Source organism: Camelus bactrianus, chromosome 4, assembly GCF_048773025.1.
Source record: "Camelus bactrianus isolate YW-2024 breed Bactrian camel chromosome 4, ASM4877302v1, whole genome shotgun sequence".
Taxonomy (NCBI): Eukaryota; Metazoa; Chordata; class Mammalia; order Artiodactyla; family Camelidae; genus Camelus; species Camelus bactrianus.
Genome location: NC_133542.1, coordinates 17,078,054 through 17,099,131, shown reverse-complemented (window position 1 = coordinate 17,099,131; position 21,078 = coordinate 17,078,054). Strand labels below are relative to the sequence as shown.

At 36.2% G+C, this 21,078-nt stretch overlaps 1 protein-coding gene across 1 annotated transcript; it reads left to right on the top strand.

Moving 5' to 3' along the window:
- The first annotated feature begins 342 nt into the window (after positions 1-342).
- On the top strand, positions 343-20,629 carry DMRTA1 (DMRT like family A1). Its single transcript, XM_010957914.3, has 2 exons — positions 343-1,234; positions 4,199-20,629. The coding sequence occupies exons 1-2, from the start codon at positions 595-597 to the stop codon at positions 5,038-5,040; spliced, it is 1,482 nt and encodes a 493-aa protein (XP_010956216.2). The 5' UTR covers positions 343-594; the 3' UTR covers positions 5,041-20,629.
- Positions 20,630-21,078: the final 449 nt, after the last annotated feature.

The following is a 21,078-nucleotide window of genomic DNA, read 5'->3' as shown; positions in this document are numbered from 1 at the left end:
TCTTTAAACTCTCATAGGAGGAACGAGGAACTGGGTATAGGAGAACTTAAAATCTTGCTTCATTTAAGAAGGGCAGTAAGAAGCACGGGGAGGGAGTGAAGATTATCTTACAAAAATGTACGTTTAAGGAATTCATCGGGAAGCAAGTGGGAGAAAGTGGCTTTTTGTGTGTGGAGGGACATTTGCAGGCCATTAGGACAGTTTCTTGTATCTCCCACCGCCCCTCCTCTCAGACTGTCTAGTCTCCACTCTCCGCCCCTGGCTTTCCCTCCCCAAGTGAGAGCCCTTGGCCAGTAAACCAGGTGGGCGGGGTAGCCTCTGCAGTCTTGCCTTCTCCTGGTCTCAAGGCGCGAGGAGCACAGGGACTTTAACTTAGCGCCCCGGGACTCTTACGAGGCTCTCTGGGCATCTGTAACTCTTTGAGTCTGCAGGTACAGGGAGCCGTTGTCCCTAATTCATCGAGGGAATTGTGTCAAACTTTGTCGACGTGTGGGTGGGAGGCAGCGGGACCACTGCCGGTCCTCCCGCATCCCGGCAGGGTTAGCTGTGGACAGCGCGCTCTTCTGTTGCGACCCCTCGCCAGACACTCTGGGAATGGAGCAGTCACAGTGTGGCAGCAGAGACCAAAGTGTTAGCGGCCGACCCCACCTGGCCCCAGGGTTGGTGGCAGTGGCCCCTCCATCCCTGTCTTCGGCGTTACCGGTACCCCCGGGCATACCGGTTCCTCCAACTTTCCTGCGACCGCCCAGCCTCTTTCTGCGGACAGCCGCCACCGCGGGGAGTGGTGGCTGCCCGCCGGCTGCCAGTCTGGAGAGGGGAGTTGGCGCCGTGGGCTGCGGCTACCCACGGACACCCAAGTGCGCTCGTTGTCGGAACCACGGAGTCGTGTCGGCCCTCAAGGGCCACAAGCGCTTCTGCCGCTGGCGGGACTGCGCGTGTGCCAAGTGCACACTGATCGCTGAGCGCCAGCGCGTCATGGCCGCCCAGGTGGCGCTGCGCAGGCAGCAGGCCCAGGAGGAGAGCGAGGCCCGGGGGCTGCAGAGGCTCCTGTACTCCGGACCGTCGGGCCCCGGGGGTCGGACACCCGGAGGAAGCAGCAGAACAGAGAATCCCCAGACCGCGACCGGCCCTGCGGCGGTGACTGCTCTGGGACTGGATGCCTTGAGACATGCCAGTGGTCTGGCGACCCCTGCTTTCGAAAGTTTCCAGCCAGATTATACGGAGGAAAAACAAGGTGAGTTGATCTAACATTAGCTTTTTGCAAAAGAAAAATGGTTGTTTTGGAGGGGAAAATCTTTGAAATAAGCAGCTGTGCCCAGGAAGCAGGCAAGAAAAGTTCTCTAAAAGAAGCACTAATTTAAGTTCTGAGAAACTGCCCCGCAGTATGGACTTTAATGAGGGTGTTAAGAGACCCATCACCTCCACTATGGAAGGGCTTTCTGTTCTCTTAGGTGGTAGGGTAAGGTATTGAAAAGGTGAAGTGTGAGTGATCTGTTGAGCAACTCCTGCTAGGAATAGAGTTTGTCCCCAAGTTGCTATGACCTTAGCTGTGAGCGTAGAACTTACAGGTGGCATTGAGTGAAAAAAGCTGCCTTTTGAGCTTACTCTGTACTCTGTTCAGCTGTAAAACCAAAGTTAATCTGATCTTGCTGGAAAACTCACTTATGGTTGGGGGTAGAGTTCTTTTTACCTTTGGGACAAACCAACTGTAAGTGGGCAAGAGACTGAAATCTACCAAAACCTCTTTTTACTCCTTTCCCTTAAAATTTTTAAGCATTCATCCCTTTTCCCCAACTGCTTATCAGCCTCCACAAGTGTAGAAAACTTAACATTTGAAGTTTCAACTCTTCCCATAGGAAAGAAATTTAGATTTTCTAAATTCAGATTTGGTAAGAATTTCAAAGTCCAAGGATTTCTTATCTTTGGGGATTTTATCCTTAGGGATTTCTCATCCAGGAAGTTTTCATTTTTTTTTCCCCTGTTATTTATTGACTGCAAATCAGCTTCACCCCCTGTGTTAGGTAAACAAATATATACACACACTTTGACTAGGATTATCCCAAATTAACTTTTCATGCTAATGTAAATCTCATTGTATTTTAATAAATTTTATAGTCCTCCGTAGGTCACACTAGCACTATAGAAGTAAAAATTAAAATTTCATAAACTAATCTGACTGACAACTCTCTGCTAGGTATTGATTTATTTATATGATTTCTTTGAGGGGGTACTTTTTTATAGGGTCAGTTACTTTATTTTATTCTTTGCCCCAGTTGACCTCTTTTTTTGGAAAAGCTACTACCATGGCTTTTCTAAACTGACTGCTTCCTTTTATACAATATCCATGAATTGTAGTAGTCTATTTAATTTACTCATTCATTAGACAAAGACTAACAATGATTCAGAGGTGAATAAGATTTTCCAATACAAAAGAACATTATATTCAAAAGAAGGGAAACTTTATATATTCAACAACTACATGATAGACAAAGTAAAACCAGCTATAGGAGTTGAGAGAACAGAAATGATATAATATCCCAATATTTTAAAGACAGCTTATTTTCTAGATAGTCTAATGCAGTTGGTATTTCATTATATTGTGTTCCACAAGTACAGTGTAATAACGAAATTTATTTTATGCATAAATTACTGTAGAGATGAAATTTTGATACATGTTTAGGGGATCATATTTAGTGAATCGTATTTATAAATAAAATAGAATGGCAGACCAAGACCAATCTATCCCCACTTCATTAGATGAGTTATATTGCTTGATTTAAAGGTGAAAATACTAGAGAGTCTTTGTGATTTTGCAAGGGCAACATCTTTTCTTTTGTCCTACGTTTGATATAATGACAGTCTTTTAACTCTCAAAGTGTTAAATTGCACACACTTTATTTTAAAATAAACTATAGATATTTCTTTGGAATTTAGGACCACTCCTTGAGAAATCATAGGAGTATTGCAAATTGTGTTTGCCAATCACTGCTTTAGGCAATATTTGTTTTGTTACATTCATAAATTTGATACAAAAAGAAAGTTTGACAGTAATACTATGAGTAACCCACTTGACAAGTTACTCTTTCTAATGGAAATGGAGATAAAACATACTATAGGGTAAGAAGAAATGTAAACCAAAATAAAAGTCATTTAGTGAATATTACACATTGTTATTTCCCTGGCATTAGCCTTGCAAAATGGTTTTAATAGATATTCTTGTTTCATGAATATTCATATGTTCCACATATTGAGGTAGAAAATCAGATTTTTATGTAAAAATACTTTTGGAAAATTGCCCTTAGTACTGGAAGGGAATTGTGATTTGAAGCAGAAGGCTAATAAGTTGTTTTTATAAGACACTTTGAGGATATATACAGATTGCAATAGTAAAAATAGTGCAGTTAATAATTTTCTTTAAAAAAAAGTTTGATTGTAAATGCTTTTATTGATATTTCCTGGAGATTGAAAAAGAAAGTCCCTATTTCACAGAGGATTATTAAAAATACACCAACTCTATATTGTCTCTGATAAAATACAATATGCAAGCTCTGGTATGATTCAAGATTTGTACAGCAGTTGTCATTATTGGTGTAGATTTGAAATTATATTAATAATTTTGTTATTTTTTTACATTATTTGAGTAATTTAATTGCAACCTGAAATGTGAGCATTAAAAAAACTAATTGTTGAAGTTTAGCATTAGTGATTAAATAGAATATTCATTTTCATACTAAGATGGTTCCTTCTTCCAATTTCTTATCTAAACAGTTGTTTGATTTAGTTCTTTTAGTCATTGTCAAAAAAGCCCTTACATGGGTAACAACAAAACTTGGGGAACATTTAGGAAAATCTTGAATTGCCAAATGGGGCAATAGTGTGAAATGTTGGTGTTAACAGTTTAGGAGAACAATAGACTTTCATCTTCTGATTCCTAAATAACTACAGCACTTGTATATTATATAATTTTGTGATCCTGAAATGAAAGAATAAATGGCATTTTCCCACTATTCCAACACTGGCATTTCTAAATGATCTTTTTAAATACTTACTCATTGAAATCTCTTAAACTGAATAGTAACATTACTAATATACTATGAGTAGATGAATTATTTTATCAAGCATTAATTTTGAGTGGGTAAGACTAGGTTCTTAGAAGTTTTCTCTTTATTTGATTCCTTTTTTTTTTAAATTTCCACAGTACAAAAGGAGAGTAAATGTGACTCATGCCAGAGTGGACAAGAAGAACCAGTCTCCAAATCCTATCACCTTACCCTGGAATCATCTCCTAAGTCTAATGATGTCATTGGAAAACAAAATGTCAGGTCATGTCTTTCAGAAAACTCAAACAAGGATGATCAGCCTCCTCATCCTGGGGAGCATTCAGGAGGTGAAGAGAGTCCCAGGTCTCTGTCATCCTCTGATCTGGAATCAGGAAATGAAAGTGAGTGGACCAAAGACTTCACCGCTACCAGAGCCAGCCTTCCCACTGTGTCCTCGAGATCAAGAGACCCTCTTGATATCCTTACCAAGATTTTCCCAAGTTACAGACGCAGCCGGCTAGAAGTCATTTTACAGTTCTGCAAAGGGGATGTGGTCCAAGCCATTGAACAGGTCTTAAATGGGAAAGAACACAAACCAGACACCAGGGAGCTAGCAAGCTCAGGAGAATTAGAAAATACAGCTTTTCAGAGAGCTTCAAACTTTGGTTTAGCTGGAATTGGTTTTGGAACTCTAGGAAATAGATCAGCTTTCTCTCCCATTAACACTACTAGTGCTTCTTATGGAGGTGATTCAAGTCTCTACACTTTAAATCCTAGACTAGGTATCAGTCCATTACGGCTGGCATATTCGACCCCAGGAAGGGGGCTATCTGGTTTCATGTCTCCCTACCTAACTCCTGGGTTGGTACCAGCATTGCCTTTTCGGCCAGCTTTGGATTATGCCTTTTCAGAGATGATTAGGGATTCTTCTTACCTTCCCAGCAAAGATTCAGTAACTGGTGGCAGACTGTATTCCAGACCAAATCAGGATAGTCTGTAATGCATCTGCCTATCTCCCTTTCTGGAGTATTTTTAGAAGCATGCAGTACGAGCCCTTACACCCACATCTATTGTATTCACTGTGTATGTGCATGGATTACCAGGCCTTAAAAATGCTACTTTTATTTTTTACAAGCAATATAATAGATATGAGATCTAAAGACTCTTCTTTAGCATTTATTAAGTGAAAGAAACATTTAAACATTATATGTGCCTTGAATAAAGCCAGTTCAGGAAATATTTTTACTTTAATGAATTTTCTTCCCAATATATCAGTTGTAAAATTCGTATTTTAAAACTATACTTTTAAAAATTTCATTAAAAATGGGTTTATAACTATAAAATACAGTTTTTGAGTGTAAAGTAATCCAGTGTTCTATAAAATGAACCAAAAGAAAGAATTGAAAAATTGAGGTATTCTAAATAATTATTATATTAAACTTTTTCTTTCCTTCTGTTTCTTGTACACAGGAGAGAAAAATACTTACTCAAAGTATTTTAAAATATTGTATTTGCATATAAGTGATTAGTAGTAAAACTTTTGAGATATTAATTCCTTATTTTTTCTGAATGTCTATTTTTCATTCATATCTGCCATTTATGATAACAGGTACCATTAATAAAGCATGTTTCTTTAAAGTAAACATTGCAAATTACACAAAGGCCTATGAAGTAAATCTTAGGAAATGAAAATGCACCATCTCCTGGCCACTATCACTAATTGCAACTAAGTTCTGGTAGAGTATAGGAATTAGAAATAAATGATTTCCTAATAATATAAGATAACCATTTTTAAAAATAGTTATTTTGGATCATGCTAAATTGAATTTTCAAATTATAAAGTGAACATCTATTGTGGATGAGGGTTTTAATCTTTAAGTATGCTTATACCTGTATCTGGGGAAGCATTCCTTTACGTTTGTGGCAAGAATATGGCAGGTAATTTCAAAGATAAAAATAATTTTTTTCAGGAAAGTTAAATATCTGCTCATATAAATATCAGTTGGCACTAGATAGTTGATGCTTAATGCATCAAGGAGAGAGATAAGATTTGCAAAGGGGAAAATTGTCATTAGATTATAGAGGTTTTCTTGAGATTTAAAAAATATTTTTGCTCTCCATCTAGAGAATTTGAAAGCTGTTTCAGTCAGTGGAAAGTCTCTGAGAAAACTGCTTACAAAACAATTTTATGAAGTTTTCTTTATATATCATTTAGTTTTTACAGGAAAGTAGCTTTAATGCTATTGTTAGGAAGATATGGTGTGAAATAGTTGATGTATTAGAGATGGTGTAAACAATTTGAGCAGCATGATTTACCAAAGATTTCTTAAATTATATGTATGTGTGTTTATGTATGCATATCTACCTATCTATTTATTATACACTCAAGCCCGATTGGTTCTGTTATCATGAAATCTTTTCCATGAAGCCAAATAAGAATGTATTTCTAAAGTATATTTTTACCAGCAAATACCATTTTAAATAACTGCATAGTATGTGATGCTGGTTTAAGATGTAAATATATTTAATAGAGTATACATTATTTTTAATGGTTTGAATGTGAGAAAGCAGAGTAAAGATTTCATGTAGTCAGTATTCATTATAAAAAAAAGTTTTAGATTGTAAGCCTAAACCATGGTACAATGCCTGGCAAGTAGTTGATATTCAATTAATGTATACTGAATGAAGGAACCATTATGGATAATAGATCTCTTTGAGACTCTGATAAAACCAAGGAACTGTATAAAATGGCCTACAGACACACAGTTTTGCATACAATTTCATGGAGTTCTTGAATCTCCTGAATGCCATTTGCTATTCAGGTTAGAATCCTTGTTGGTTCTTAAGGTGTTTCCATTGCATTAATTCATTTATTGAATGCTTTTTTTTTTTTAAAGTGCTAGATCCTATAGAGGATACTAAATGTAAAATGTTGTGCTATCAAGGAGGTAACATACAGTAGATATCTGCTTTAAAAATACAACTGCTAGGCTTGCTATATTCTTTATGTGGTTTATATAATGATGTGCTTATATCCATCTGAGAGACTGAATTGCTTTTTGAACTGAGGAGAACGTCCATTTGGGGCAGTATTCAAATTAAAAAAAAGATTTTATAACTTTAAACCTTAAGTTAATTTGTATAATGCTTTATACATTTCATACCCTTATAGTAAGTTTAGAACTTAAATAATCTTATAGAAGAAGTCATTTATTCCAACCACTAAATTGAATGTGAGGAAATTGTGGCTCGGCAGTAGTGTTTATTGTTCATTCCTAAGGTTAAAATAATAGTGTCAATCATTGGGAGTGAAATGTTTGTCCACTCACAGCTTAGTATAGTATCTGGTACATAAAAAGGTGCTCAAGTAATAGTTTTCTACTGATTGTATTAAATGAAAGATAACAAAATACTAGCTTAGAAATTCATTTATTCAACAACTACTTATTAAGCACCTGCTTTGTGCCAGGCACTGTGCTAGACACAGGGGAGAAAGAAGTGAACAAAAACTGCCCTCAGGCTACTCAGTCTGTTACTATATGTACAAAAATAATCAACCTAGCAATGATGGTACTATCTGACAATTTTGGACATCAGTGAGTTCTGTGTAATCTTGAGGTTTGGTGCTGATGGATGCTGCTTCAGACCTGAAGGGGTAAGAAGGAAGAGGGAGAACGTCTGTTTCTATGTAGTATGTTTAGGGAAGTCCATTCCATTTGTCTGAAAGGTAAACAACTTACAGGTCTTTGGTGAAAGAAGTGGGAAAAGAGGAGGCTTTTGCTCACTTGAATGGAGTCTTGTGTGGAAGTCACCCTAGCTTCCTGGTGGTCTCTGATTCAGAGTTATTGTCCAGTCCCCAATCCTAGGGTTGGTCTTTTAGAATTCCTCTGATTCAGTGCATAGGTCTCCTGGTTTAAGCTCTCATCTAGCTTTTCTGTGAAACTGGGTTGGAGTTGAGAGGATAGTTGAAGAACATGTGAGTCAAATAATCTACTATTTTTCTTTGCAACTTCTGCTGAAACAAAAAGATTCTGGGAATTTTAAGACCTCCTCTTCTAGAGATCCCTAACTGTGAACTTGGAACTAAGAATATTATTTATGAAGTTACTTATCCATTCAGCTCTTTATTTTTTTAATGTATTTTTCTTAGAACTGGTTTCTCTTTGAAATAAAAAAGACTTCAGAATACAAGAGAAGCTTGGAATAAAGCACCTTGTTACACTTGGGAGAATGATTCTGTTTACAGTGGTATATAAAATGAGATAAAGTGTATCATCAGCTTTATAAAGGCAAAGCTTTCCTCAGGGAAGCCTGATTCTTAAGTATAGATGCTCATTCTTTAGGTCAAGGGTAGTGGGAAAAGTTCTTGTTCAGATCCGTTTCTTCCACCCACCCCCACTTCTCCAAATAATCCTGTTATTGATGCCTGCATTGCAAAGCTATACCCTTATTCATTTGGCATCACCCCCTTGAAAATTAAAGCTGTTTTGATATAACACTTCAGAGTAGCTCTGCCAGACATACCTGTTTTTTGTTTGTTTGTTTGTTTGTTTTTGCTTACTAAATGTTATTTAAATGAGAGGAATTCGTTACAATTTCCCATTTCTGAACTCTATGCTAGTGATGGGGGGGTTCAGGGGAAGACAAGACAACAAGGATGAGAAATATGAAGATATCTTATCTGGTGGGGTGTTCCCAATCTTTATTCCTGAAGAGTCTATGTTATTTTACAGCCCTGGCTCTTTCACGTTGTTGTAGCTTTACGTTAACTTTTACCACAAATAATAGGAAGACTAAGAGACACTTTGGAGGACCTCCTGCATACTGGAAATATTTTTCTCATTCTTTCTGGTTGCTTCGGTGGCATGAGGTGCTCAAAATAGCCAGTGGTAGTCTCAGGTTCCTGTGTGATGCTGTGTTCTCTGGTAGAATCATTTTTCTTTTGGGAAGTAAGATTTCTAAATTAAAAAAAAAGTTACAGTGAAAAGAAACCAAAATGGTGCTATTATATTATTATCATTAATCTGAGAGGAACTATTTCCTTGTCTTTCCTATAATTTCTAAACTCTTGAATTCTGGGTATAGGAAAAACATCACTACATTTCTGTAGCTTATTCAAAGTGTATCTTACATCCGGGATGATATCATTTCAGCCCCATAAAGTACTTTCAACAGCTGGTGCCATAACTGAAGTCTTCCAAAGGCCATTCCATAATTTTATTAGGCCAGCTGTTTCAGGATGAGGGGAACATAATGATACCAGTGAAGTTTGTGAACATGAGACCAATGTTGTACTTCATTTACTGTCAAATGAATTTCTTTGTTAGAAGCAATGTTGTAAGGAATACTGTGAAGGTGAATATGGCATTCTGTAAGCCCACAGATGGTGGTTTTAGCAGAAATGTTGAGGGTAGAGAAGGCATAATCACATCCAGCATAAATGTCTTTTCCAGTGAGAACAAAGAGTTGGTCCTTCAATGATGGAAGTGATCCAGTATAATCAACCTGCTACCAGGTGGCTGGCTGGTTCCCCCAGGGAAAGGTGCCATTTTAGAGGTTCAGTATTGATCTTTGCTCTTGGCAGGTTGGGTACTCAACAAAGGCTCTGGCCAAATTGGCCTTGATGAGTGGAAATCTGTTGCTGAGCCCATACATAAGCTCCCTCTTTGCTTCTATGATCATTGTTTTTATGGGCCAATTGAGCAATTACAGGAATGAAAGAATGGGAAAAGAATAAGTTACTCTGTGCATATGTTTATTAAGATCTTTGTTCTCTAAGGTTGCTATTTTGTGAACATTTGTGTAGGACAAAAATATTCTCATATTTCTACCCGTTTGGAGAGGTCTTTCCATGTATGTCTTCTCTAGATCATATTTCTTCATGTTTCTTCCAAGTTGCTGGCCATGCAGCCAAACTGTTAGCCACTGCTCATGACTCACTTTAGATGTGTACCTCTATCCATCTCTCCTTCCAGGCAGAATGAACAGTCAGGTGCACAGCTTGATGTTCTTCCCATTGGAAAGATTTTTTTTCCAACACTATTGTTCATGTCCACACCTGTGGTGCTACAGCTGTCTACTTAGGCTAGTGCCAGAATAGTGTGTGGAATTATCTGTGAACAAAGATTGAATTGTTTTTCCTCATTCTGCTGTCATAGACGGCTTCACATGAGAGAGAAAGAGGAGGCAGGAGTAGGGGCCATGGAAGTTTGAGCCACTTTTCATGCAACTTACTGGTAACTTCAAAACTTGTAGAGAAAAACCTATCCATCACTTCCACTTGACTGAATACTGTTGCAGTGGGCTTGGCGGGCAGACAACACCCTATTCATAAGAGTATTTCAGGACACATCATTATTTAACGACCAGTGATAAGTGTTAGCACTCTGGTAGGATCCAGTAATGAGGCTGAGACGGTTTCTCAGTTGAGAATAATTATCTGCAGAGGAAGTATAACTTTTCTTCAAAATCCAAAAGGGGTATACTATGATTTATTTGTAAGGTTTTGCCAAATTTTTCCCTTAGGATCCCCAACTTCCATAGACACTTAAAGCACTATGGAATATGTGCTGAGTCATGGGACCCAAGTGGCAGGACAGGTTGAATGGAAGCCTGGTTCTATTTGCAGAACCTCCTTTTGACCTGGACCCCAAACTGACAGCTTATTGGGTATTTTGACAAAAGTGTTGAAGTAAGGTGCCCAAATAATGTATCTATTGCAACTAAAATTTTAAAGTCCACCTCTTAGAGATAGCAGGTGCCAGATGCAGAAATATGCCCACCATTTGATAAGAGAAATTTCAACATACACCAGAATACTTATCCCTAGAAATTTTACAGATATGACATATCACTGAATTTCTATGGTGTTTATTCTCCTCTCTGGCATGCATATGCCTTTTTTCCCCATTAAAAAAATTGAAATACAGTCAGTTTACAATGTGTCAATTTCCAGTGTACAGCATAATATTTCAGTCATACATGTACATACATATATTCACGTTATATCTCTTTCATAGTTGGTTAATACAAGGTATTGAATATAGTTCCCTCTGCTATACAGTATAAATTTGTTGTTTATTTATTTTGTATGTAGTAGTTAATATATACGAATCTCGAGCTCCAAATTTATATCTTCTAATCCCCTTTACCCCCTGGTAACCATGTTTGTTCTCTATGTCTGTGAGTCTGTTTCTGTTTTATAAATAAGTTCATTTGTGTCTTTTTTTCAGATTCCACATATAAATGATATCATATGGTATTTTTCTTTCTCTTTCTGATTGGCTTCACTTAGAATGATGATCTCCAGGTCCATCCATGTTGCTGCAAATGGCATTATCTTATTCTTTTTTTATGGCTGAGTAGTATTCTATTGTGTGTATACACACATACCTACAGACAACAACTTCTTTATCCAGTCATCTGTTGATGGACATTTAGGTTGTTTCCATGTCTTGGCTATTGTAAATATAGTGCTACAGTGAACACTGGAGTGCGTGTATCTTTTCGAATTAAGAGTTCCCTCTGGATATATGCCCAGAAATGGGATTGCTGGATCATATGGTAAGTCTATTTTTAGTCTTTTGAGGAATCTTCGTACTGTTTTCCATAATGGCTGCAACAAACTACATTCCCACCAACAGTGTAGGAGGGTTCCCTTTAATCCATACCTTCTCCAGCATTTTTTGTTTGTGAACTTTTTGTTGATGGCCATTCTGACTGGTATGAGGTGATACCTCACTGCAGTTTTGATTTGCATTTCTCTGATAATTAGTGATAGTGAGCATTTTTTCATGTGCCTATTGGCCATTTGTATGTCTTGATTGGGTCTTTTGCCAATTTTTGCATTGGGTTTTTTTGTTACTAAGTTGTATGAGCCATTTATATGTGCTGGAAATTAAACCCTTGTCAATTGCATCATTTGTAAATATTTTCTCCCATTCCGTAGGTTGTCTTTTTGTTTTGTTTATGATTTCCTTTGTGGTGCAAAAGCTTATAAGTTTAATTAGGTCCCATTTGTTTATTTTTGCTTTTATTTCTATTACCTGGGTAGACTGCCCTAGGAGAACATTGCTAAGATTTATGTCAGAAAATGTTTTGGCATGTATATATCTTAACAAGATATTTAGTTTATTTGCTGTTTTCTTCTCACCAGATCCAATCAGCATAGTATCATCCATGTTGTGGGCTTGCTTGATGTCCTGTAGAGAAGCAAACAAGTCCTCAGTGGACTAGGCTATAGAAGATAGCTGAAGAGTTAGTAGAGCCCTAAGAAGGGACACTAAAGTATATTACTGTTTCTGGTGGCTTTACTAACAAGCACACAGAAAAAGTATTTTTGACATCAATAACTCAAACTGGAGAAAAGAGACAGCGTTGATTTGCTTCAATGAAGCAAAGGCGTCTAGAAATACATTTGAAATTGTAGTTATCACCTAATTAAGTTTATAATAATATATTCCATATACTGAAGATCCATCTGCCTTATCCACAGGCCAAATAGGTGAACTGAATGGGGATATACTAGGATCCTTTCAGTTTTTGATGGTGACAAAAACCTTGGCAGTCTCTCCAGGATGTGCTGTTGCATTTGTTTCAATACTTTGGTAGGGAGTGTAAGTTCTAAAGATCTCCATTAATATTTCCTATTTAATCAACCTCATTCCATAGGTCAGGGAACCACTGTGGGTATCCTCCTAGTTACTGGATATGTCTCATCCAACTGTGTTTTTCAGAATCGAGGAAATAAACATGGGGTAATTTTGGGCATACTGTTGGACTCACTGAAAAGTTATAGCAGGGTCCCTACTCAAGGGGATCCATCCTCAACTTCTTTAGGAGGCTCTAGGTCTGTAAACAGGTTCAAGTCTGGAAATTTGTTGAGGATCCATGACTCCCTATTAAGGTAATTTGAGAAAGATTTAACTTGACCAGACCTTGAACTTTCCTACTTACACAGATCGAGTACGACTTTATCAGGCTTAACACTTACTTCAGTCCTAGAAATACAATGATTGGTTAGTCAATGCCAGAGACCTCTGCAGGTCAAAAAATTCTAGCTATTGCTTCAGCTCTATGTTGTTGTCTGTGTTATTTTTCAATAGTGGACATGTATCCAGGCCCATCCACAGGTGCCTGAAAAAAATGTGTGTTTTGTGTTGTTTAGTGGAGTGTTCTATATATGTCAATTAGATACTGTTGGTTGGTTGTATTGTCCACTTCTTTTTTATCCTTCCTGTTTTTTGTCTAGTAGTTATATGAATTGCTGAGAGTGGGTATTAAAGTTGTCAAGTGTAATTGTGGGTTTTTTTCTCACCGTTTTAGCAAAACATATACACACACACCTTACGTAGAAAATATTCCTGTTACTAAATTAATAATCAGGAATAGTATGATTTGGTGACTGATGAAATTCTGGTATTTTGTAATTTTCTTTCAGATTTTCAGAACTAAAGCAGATACTTTTGTTCATATATCATATTCTATAATTTATAATTTGATTTGAAAATTTATATTTTTCCAAAATACTCAATACTTTCTAAAAATATCAGGATAAATGAAGCTGTATAATTTTTAGTCCTTTTAGTCTTTATTTTATAGACAAATAGAGAAATCTGTGTTTATTTCCATGGGTGGAACACACTGGGAGTCTTACTACATTAAGATTACTTTGATTTCAAAATGGTGTATCTTCACATCTGGTCAAAAAGCAGCTAGAAATTCACAGTTTCAACCATTTTACCCTTTTTGTTGAATACACATGGCAATGATAGATTACAATCATTTATTTAAAAGTTAAAAAGCATTGCCTTGCTCAAAAACAAGACAAGTATCTCTATAGATAAGAAATAGAATGGGCTGACAAGAGTAAACAGAGGGCTAGAGGTAGATGTATCGTGATCTTTAGGAACCCAGATTATCAAAGGCAATGGGAATTTGACTGCTTTTAACTAATGTCAGTCAGCAATGCCCTCTAATCATGGGTAGCTGGAGAAAAAAAAAAAATGATGAATGAAATTTGGCGAATATGGCTGATGTTCCCTGCCAAGGAAAGTAGGCTGAAAAAGGCTGCCGTGATTGTCTAGAGTTGTACCTTGACTGGGATGATAGGAAGGAGAAAGTCATGGAACTAGGATGTGGATCATGCTCTATTATGGCCTTTGATGTGACCTCAGTACTAATGTGAAACAAGAGCCTTGAGGTTCCAGTGTAATGCATAGTTTTGAGCTGGAGACTTTGAGGATGCAATGTAGGCAAGCACAAAACTGTTATATAAAGAGGAATTAACAGTGAGAATAAGAAAGAAAGAGAAATGAACTACCACTACAGATAGGCATGCAAATTAAAAGTCTAATGCACATGAGGAGCTCTACTTCCAAGATAGCCATTTCAAGCAACAATTGGGATATGAGTATATGTCCGTGAAATTCAAATAACAGAATGATTTATAGCTGACTTTAAAATAAGTATATTGAAGAGCCTCAGATAAAAAAGTAGAAATACTAATTAAAAGGAAAATAATTATGACACAAATTTAGACTTAGACAAAGCAGTTGGATATAGTAAAAAGCAGTTTAAAATCTGGGAAATATTGAGAGAAGAATTAGTTAATTTGAAAATTATACTAAAAATTCATCTGAAACTTAGGACAGAGGGATAAAGAGATGAAAAAAACAAAAGGCTATTTAAAATGATGGTGGGAAATAGATTGAGAGACTCTAATATATGTCCTGTGGGAGTTCTAAGAGTAGAGAATTAAGGAAATTGTAGAGAAGCAATAATAGCTAAAACATTTTCAGTTGTGCAATAGTGAGAGAAAAGGGAAAATAGTAAAAAAAATTTTTTTGGAAACATTCCAGTAAGTGTTATTAGCTACTTATGTCTACTTTTTTAAAAATTAAAAAAAATTATGGGACTATAGGTCTAGACAACAACAATGTGGAAAATATTAGTGCAGGGAACAGGTATTTGTAGGTAGTTCAAACTTGTTAAGATTTTTGTCTTTTTTGGGAGAAAAACATGTTGAATACTTTTAGGGCTTATTAGAAAAAATATTTTCTCATGTATGCATATTGAAACACCAAAAAAATTATCACCAAAGAATAATGATAAAATTGATAACTTCCAAACCATGAAATGAGATATACGCTTTGAGTTGTTTTTCTTCACATGTTCCCCTCCTTAAATAGAGTCATGACCTCACTCTCCTTTCTCCCTCTGATCTCCTCCTGGGACTCCTTACTGAGTAAATCCAGTTGGAAGCCAGAGGCTAAGGAGGCTGGTTTTTGTGTTCATACATGTAAGCCTCTTGGGACACAGAATAGAATGGAGAAACATGTTTGATCTGTAGGTATGAAGGGACATATCTGGTACAGCCTCACTGCAAAAATAAATTCCAGATAGAATAAAAGCCCATATGTGGAGAACAAAACTTTGAAGTTATTTAAAGATAATATGAAAGTATCTTTATATCTAAGGGATATGGAAATGTTTCCCTTACCAACATCCCCTAAACATACATCCCAAAGACAGATAAATGGAACTATAGGAAAATTAAAATTTTTAAATAATAATACACAAAATAACAAAAGATAAATAAGTTACATATATATTACACGAAAGATAAGTATCCAGACTAGTTATTATAAATCAGTAAAATTGACCAAACACCCAATAGAAGATGTGACCTATTACACAGTAGTTAAAGTGAACTAGTTTAATCTTTATGTATCAAGATAGGTAAATCTCAAAATACTGAGTTAAAGAAATCATTAAATAATTTTGTATACTGTAATAATAAGAAAATTAAACTAGGAATACAAAACATGCCACCGATTGTTTATGGGTAGGTATGAAACAAAAGTACAAACATGGATTGGCAAGAAGAAATCATGTTGGTTGCTACTAAGTAGGGGCATGCGAATAAGGAGTGTATCATAGGTGCTGGAATAATCTCTAACGTTTCGTTTCTTCAAAACTTAAATATGACATTCAAGGTACATTGCATTCTATTTTATTTTCTGGGTTTTAAAACATTTAAAACAACAAAGAAGAAAATACTTCAATACGAAGGTACTCTCTTAGATACATGAAAATGATTAAGATAATCATTAGATTACACTAATTTTATTTCTGTAGATCAAATTAATGACTGAAGTTAAGGAGTTTCTCTGGTGCTTATTCCAGTCCCACTGTTTCATTCATAATGGATCTGGATAAGCAAGAAATATTTTCCCCCAGTCCTTTCCTCCCATAGCGAAAGAGAACCGTCAGTATTAAAAAATATTCCTAGCAGCTTAGGAACTAAGCAGCCAGAATGGGATTCTTAATTCATTCATAGGTGTTAATTGAATTTTTAATTCAATAAGCAACATGCACAAAACGATATTCTGGGCTGTATGGATACATTCAGAAATAACCTTAAAGGAAAAAACATTAGGTTTTAGAAAGTCAGGATTTACTAAACAGCTCTTGTGTGCTAGACCCTTAACAAGAATTTGAGGACACAGTCAGGCTATGAATGTGGAGTCCCTTAAATCTGCTGTTTTTAAAATGTGATGTACTTGGTATTTATTTAATTTTGACAGTTAGGAACTTGTTTCCTATGAATAAAAATGGAATATTTATGTTTCAGATAAGGGATTTATTCTGTAAACCAATTACCACAGCATTTAACTTGTTTGGAATTGTATTTTGTTACATCCATTTTGTCGTTCACACTCTATGGAAAGAGATACCTTGCATGGACAAAGGTGTGGGAGCTTCGAATTTTGTTTAGGCTGTATTTGAACTTTATCTGTTTTTTCTGTTAGCAGGCCATTTCCTATTCTTTTGGAGCTTTTGTTCTTTCTTTATTTTCCTTCTCTGATTTTCCGAACTGCAATATCTTTTGGTTGATATCAAAATTAAGAGCAAGGTCCTGAGGTTAGCTCTCAATTTTGCTCCTTCATGTTTGACCTATCTTGGGCAACATAGCTGCTTTTTAATGTCCCAGTCTCCTCTTCTGACAATTGGAACGATAAAAAAAATACCTAGCTCAGAGGGTTGTTGGGTGGGGAGGGAGGTAGATTAAAAAATAGGAAAGAACACATCTGCATCATTTCAATAATGAATATCATTAAGCTTCTGCAAATGAAACCTATGATTTTTAAAGATTTACAATTTAGATGTTACAACGTAAACTCCTTTTTTTCTTGGAAAGTAGCACTAATACCATACAAACCTGTGCTTCAGACTTTCAGATCTGATGCCCTTGGGTGATATCAGCTGTATATTCTCCAGCCTGTGGTGGTCTCCTACTTTGACTACACCATTTACAACTTGCTCTGAATGGGTCAACTCTGTAAAGAGTGATTTTTTAAACTGCCACTTGAGGGCGCTGTCTACTTCTGTGGAATATGAAATACTACAGAAGTACAGTTACATGAGGAACTTTTTTGGGAACTTGATTCAACTTGTACCATATTTCCAGTGTATTCCAGTGATGTGTCAGCTCTCCTTATTGATTGGTGTCGCAGATGGATTCCATCCTGACCTGTGCTGAGAACTTTATATTAGACATTTCATTACATTGCATTGATAGTCTCAAATTTTTTGAGGAGAATACTTATCCCAATTTTGTAAATGAGCTAATAGCCTGAGGAAGGTTAAGTAATACTCCCAGGTTGTCCTAACTAGTGTGTGGTATAAAACTCAAACCTAAGCCTAGATTAGTGTAACTATGAAACTAGTTTACATTCTTCCGTGTTGTCTAATTATGTATGTATCTTACATTATGTATGTGCGTATATGTGTGTGTATGTGAGTATATGTGTATATATAACACAAATGTAATTTTTTAACTAATGAGCAAATATATATGTTATGTTTTGATTTTGTTTTTAAAATTACATTTAGATTATATTTTAAAACAAGTCCAAATTAAATATCTTGATGAAGAAAATACAGATACAACTGTTTGCCTGCAGAGGAAGTTCTGTTTTCTTGCTGAATAATGCAATAAATGTGCCAAAGCAGAACCAGCATGCCCAACTGTTGTATCAGATTGGCAAAGTAGAATAAAACACCAAATTACTGTCTAGAAACTAAACATATTTTTGTAGTAACCAAGAGTTGCTTTAACTAAACGGAAAGCACCCTGGCCCACTTAATAGGTGAATTTTTCCCCCATTTTTTGTAAAATTGAATTAGATAAAGAATATAATATTTTTTGTATTTATTAGGGAATTAGTTGCCTGAGTAGTTTAAGCTAGTAATGTACATAAAGTTACTCTTTCACAATATAAGTAAAAGCAAAAGAGATAGTATGCATTATTATTTAATTTGTTTGCAAATCTATAAAAATTCTTCTAGGTAACCCAGGTGACATTTGCTGCCTCTCCTTTTTTTTAAATGGTGTCCAGATTGAATGATCTTTTTTTCAAAATTTTAAAACTTGAGCAGTTTTTTCAATGGAATGGTAACTGAAAAAAAGCATTGAAATAATTATCACTTAATCTTTGTATACGTGAGGACTTTCTTCTTAATCAATAGAAAGCCTTTATTGGATGCCTGTTGTGTCTGGGGCATTTTGCTGAGCAGACTTAAAACATGTTTCCCACTCTTTTTGAAAGTAGGACCTCATGGGGGAAGACCAGAAGGTCTTTCTAGTGTGAGAAGGAGAGCTGTGGGAGTGAGTGAGGTGGACAGCATGGAAAGGCTAGACCCTGACCTAGATGTCCACATTTCTCAAAACTTTGCCTATACGCTTCTTGGTTATATGCAGTATAGTTAATATGCTGCAGGCATTTCAAGGAGAAAAATGGTTTTGGAGATTTCTGGAAACACATTTCTTCCCATCTCTTGGTAGTTCAGCAGGAAGCTAGTTCAGCAGGTCTGAGTTGTTCAAGAGAACAGGCTGATTCTGGAGACTGAACCTCTCCCCCGCACCAGTTATTTCAAACAGGGCCACTTCCCTCACCAGGAAGTCACTATTGACTTTTGGGAGCCTATGCATTCCCTGCAATACTGTTTTATTTCCTTTTTCTCTGTATAGAGGATTGTGAAGTTAGAGTCCTTCCCTGGAGCTTTTCCATGTTGTGTGCACTATAGCTGTGCCTGGCCTAAGTACAGCCACATCTGTGATACAAAGAAGAGTTTGAAAGACTGTGTATGCTTCTCTGGTTTCAATTAATAAAAAACAAAACGTCATGCTGAATGGTGCTAATGGCATGTGAGATTGTGCTCCCTCCTCATGACACAGCTATTTATAAAATGCCATGTATGAGCAAGTAGGGCAGAGACTACCAAATCAGTTATAGTTAGAGTCACAGAAAAGTAATCTTTTCTTCAAAATCTGGTATGTCACCTGTGCTCAAAACCAAAGGACCAACTAATTCACAATGTTTGGATGGATCTGCATAAATAATTCAGTGAATTGACTGCTCTGTCCGGGCCTGCTATGAAGGGACACATTTAAGAGCCCAGATCATGAAACAAACTTTGATTCAGGCCCATCAAAGTAGAAATTTTTTAAGAATACATCAACAGAGGTGCTAATGTTAGATAACAGTATGTTATAAATTTTAACACTGACCTTTAACACTCCAAGAGCAGGAATTGCCTGAGGCTTGCTACTGTCTTTGCCTCAAGTTCTAGTTGAACAAGCTTTCATTTGGCCCTCCAGAGGAACTACTGATGAAATCACTTTAAGAAATGTCAGAACTTGGTAAAACATTTTCACACACATTACCCCTGACGGGCAAACCTGGTGGGCTGATGTCAAAAACATCAAACCACATCCTGGATTTTTTTGAAATGCTTGCCTATCTCCTCTACAAATATAGAACCATTTAAGATTATCTTCCTGGCTGAGACCTGGATGTACTTCAAAGGACATGTAGGGTTAGTAGCAGTGATCACTGCTGGGGCTCTGAGATAGAGATGTCCCTTTCCCAAATCTGCGGACCAAAAGAAAAAATTATGATGTTTACTTTCCATAGAGTTGTATACTTTCATGAAAATTGCAAGCGGGGGATAAAATGAAAGATACATATGCAAAAAAAACCCCGTTTGGCGTGTAAAAGCTCTTTGGTAATAACAACCATTTTAGCTCAATGAAATACATAGCTAACCAACTGAGTTTTTCCCTGTATTAAAATGTACTTGTTTTAAAAAGTCAAACAACTTAAAGAGACATTCTGAAACAAAACTGCTTCTTTTCTTAGTCCCTTTTATTAGTTTCTTTGGTATAATTCCACAGTTTCTTAATGCAAATATAAGGAAATAAGTATTATGTTTTATTCTTATCCCCACCCTCCTTTTCTGTGATTCCAAAGAAAGTACTTTGCTTTTTTCATTTTACAGTGTATATTGGAGACTTTTCCTTATCAAACTCAAAGAGATTGCTTTGTCTTCCCTGTTACTTTTAACAGTAACTGCATAGTACTCCAGTCTATGGATGGGTAACAATTTAAATGGACTCCCAGTGAAGGCCATCTGTCTGTGCTAATTTTATGTGATTGTAAATAATGTTGCAAAGGATGACTGAGTATTTGTCATTTTGCTTGTGTGCAATGATACATATATAGAATAAATTCTATAACATTGAATTTGAGTAATTTATAATATTGAAAGATCTTGCCAAATTGCTCTTAATATAGGTTAAGCTAATTTGTGGTCTTAGTAGCAGTTTATGAATATCATTAATATAATATGTCAGAAATATTTTGGCTTTTAATAGAAAATGCTTTTCTTGACAAAAATCGTATTGATACAGTTTTAATCTGCATTTAGTTTCTGTAAAGTTACACATCTCTTCAGATTCTTGGGCGACATTCGTATTTCCTTATTTTTCTGTGAACCATCTGTACATATAGTGTATCCATTTTCTATTGAGTTGCTACTCTTTTTCTTAGAAACTTTCTTAGGAACTCTTTTTCTGTATTAGGGAAATTTGAGTTTTATTTTTGGGATATGTGTTTTTATTCTGTCTTTTGATTTAAGGTACTTTTTTTTTGTTGTTCTGCAGAGGGTTTATGTTCACTTCCACTTTTTACAT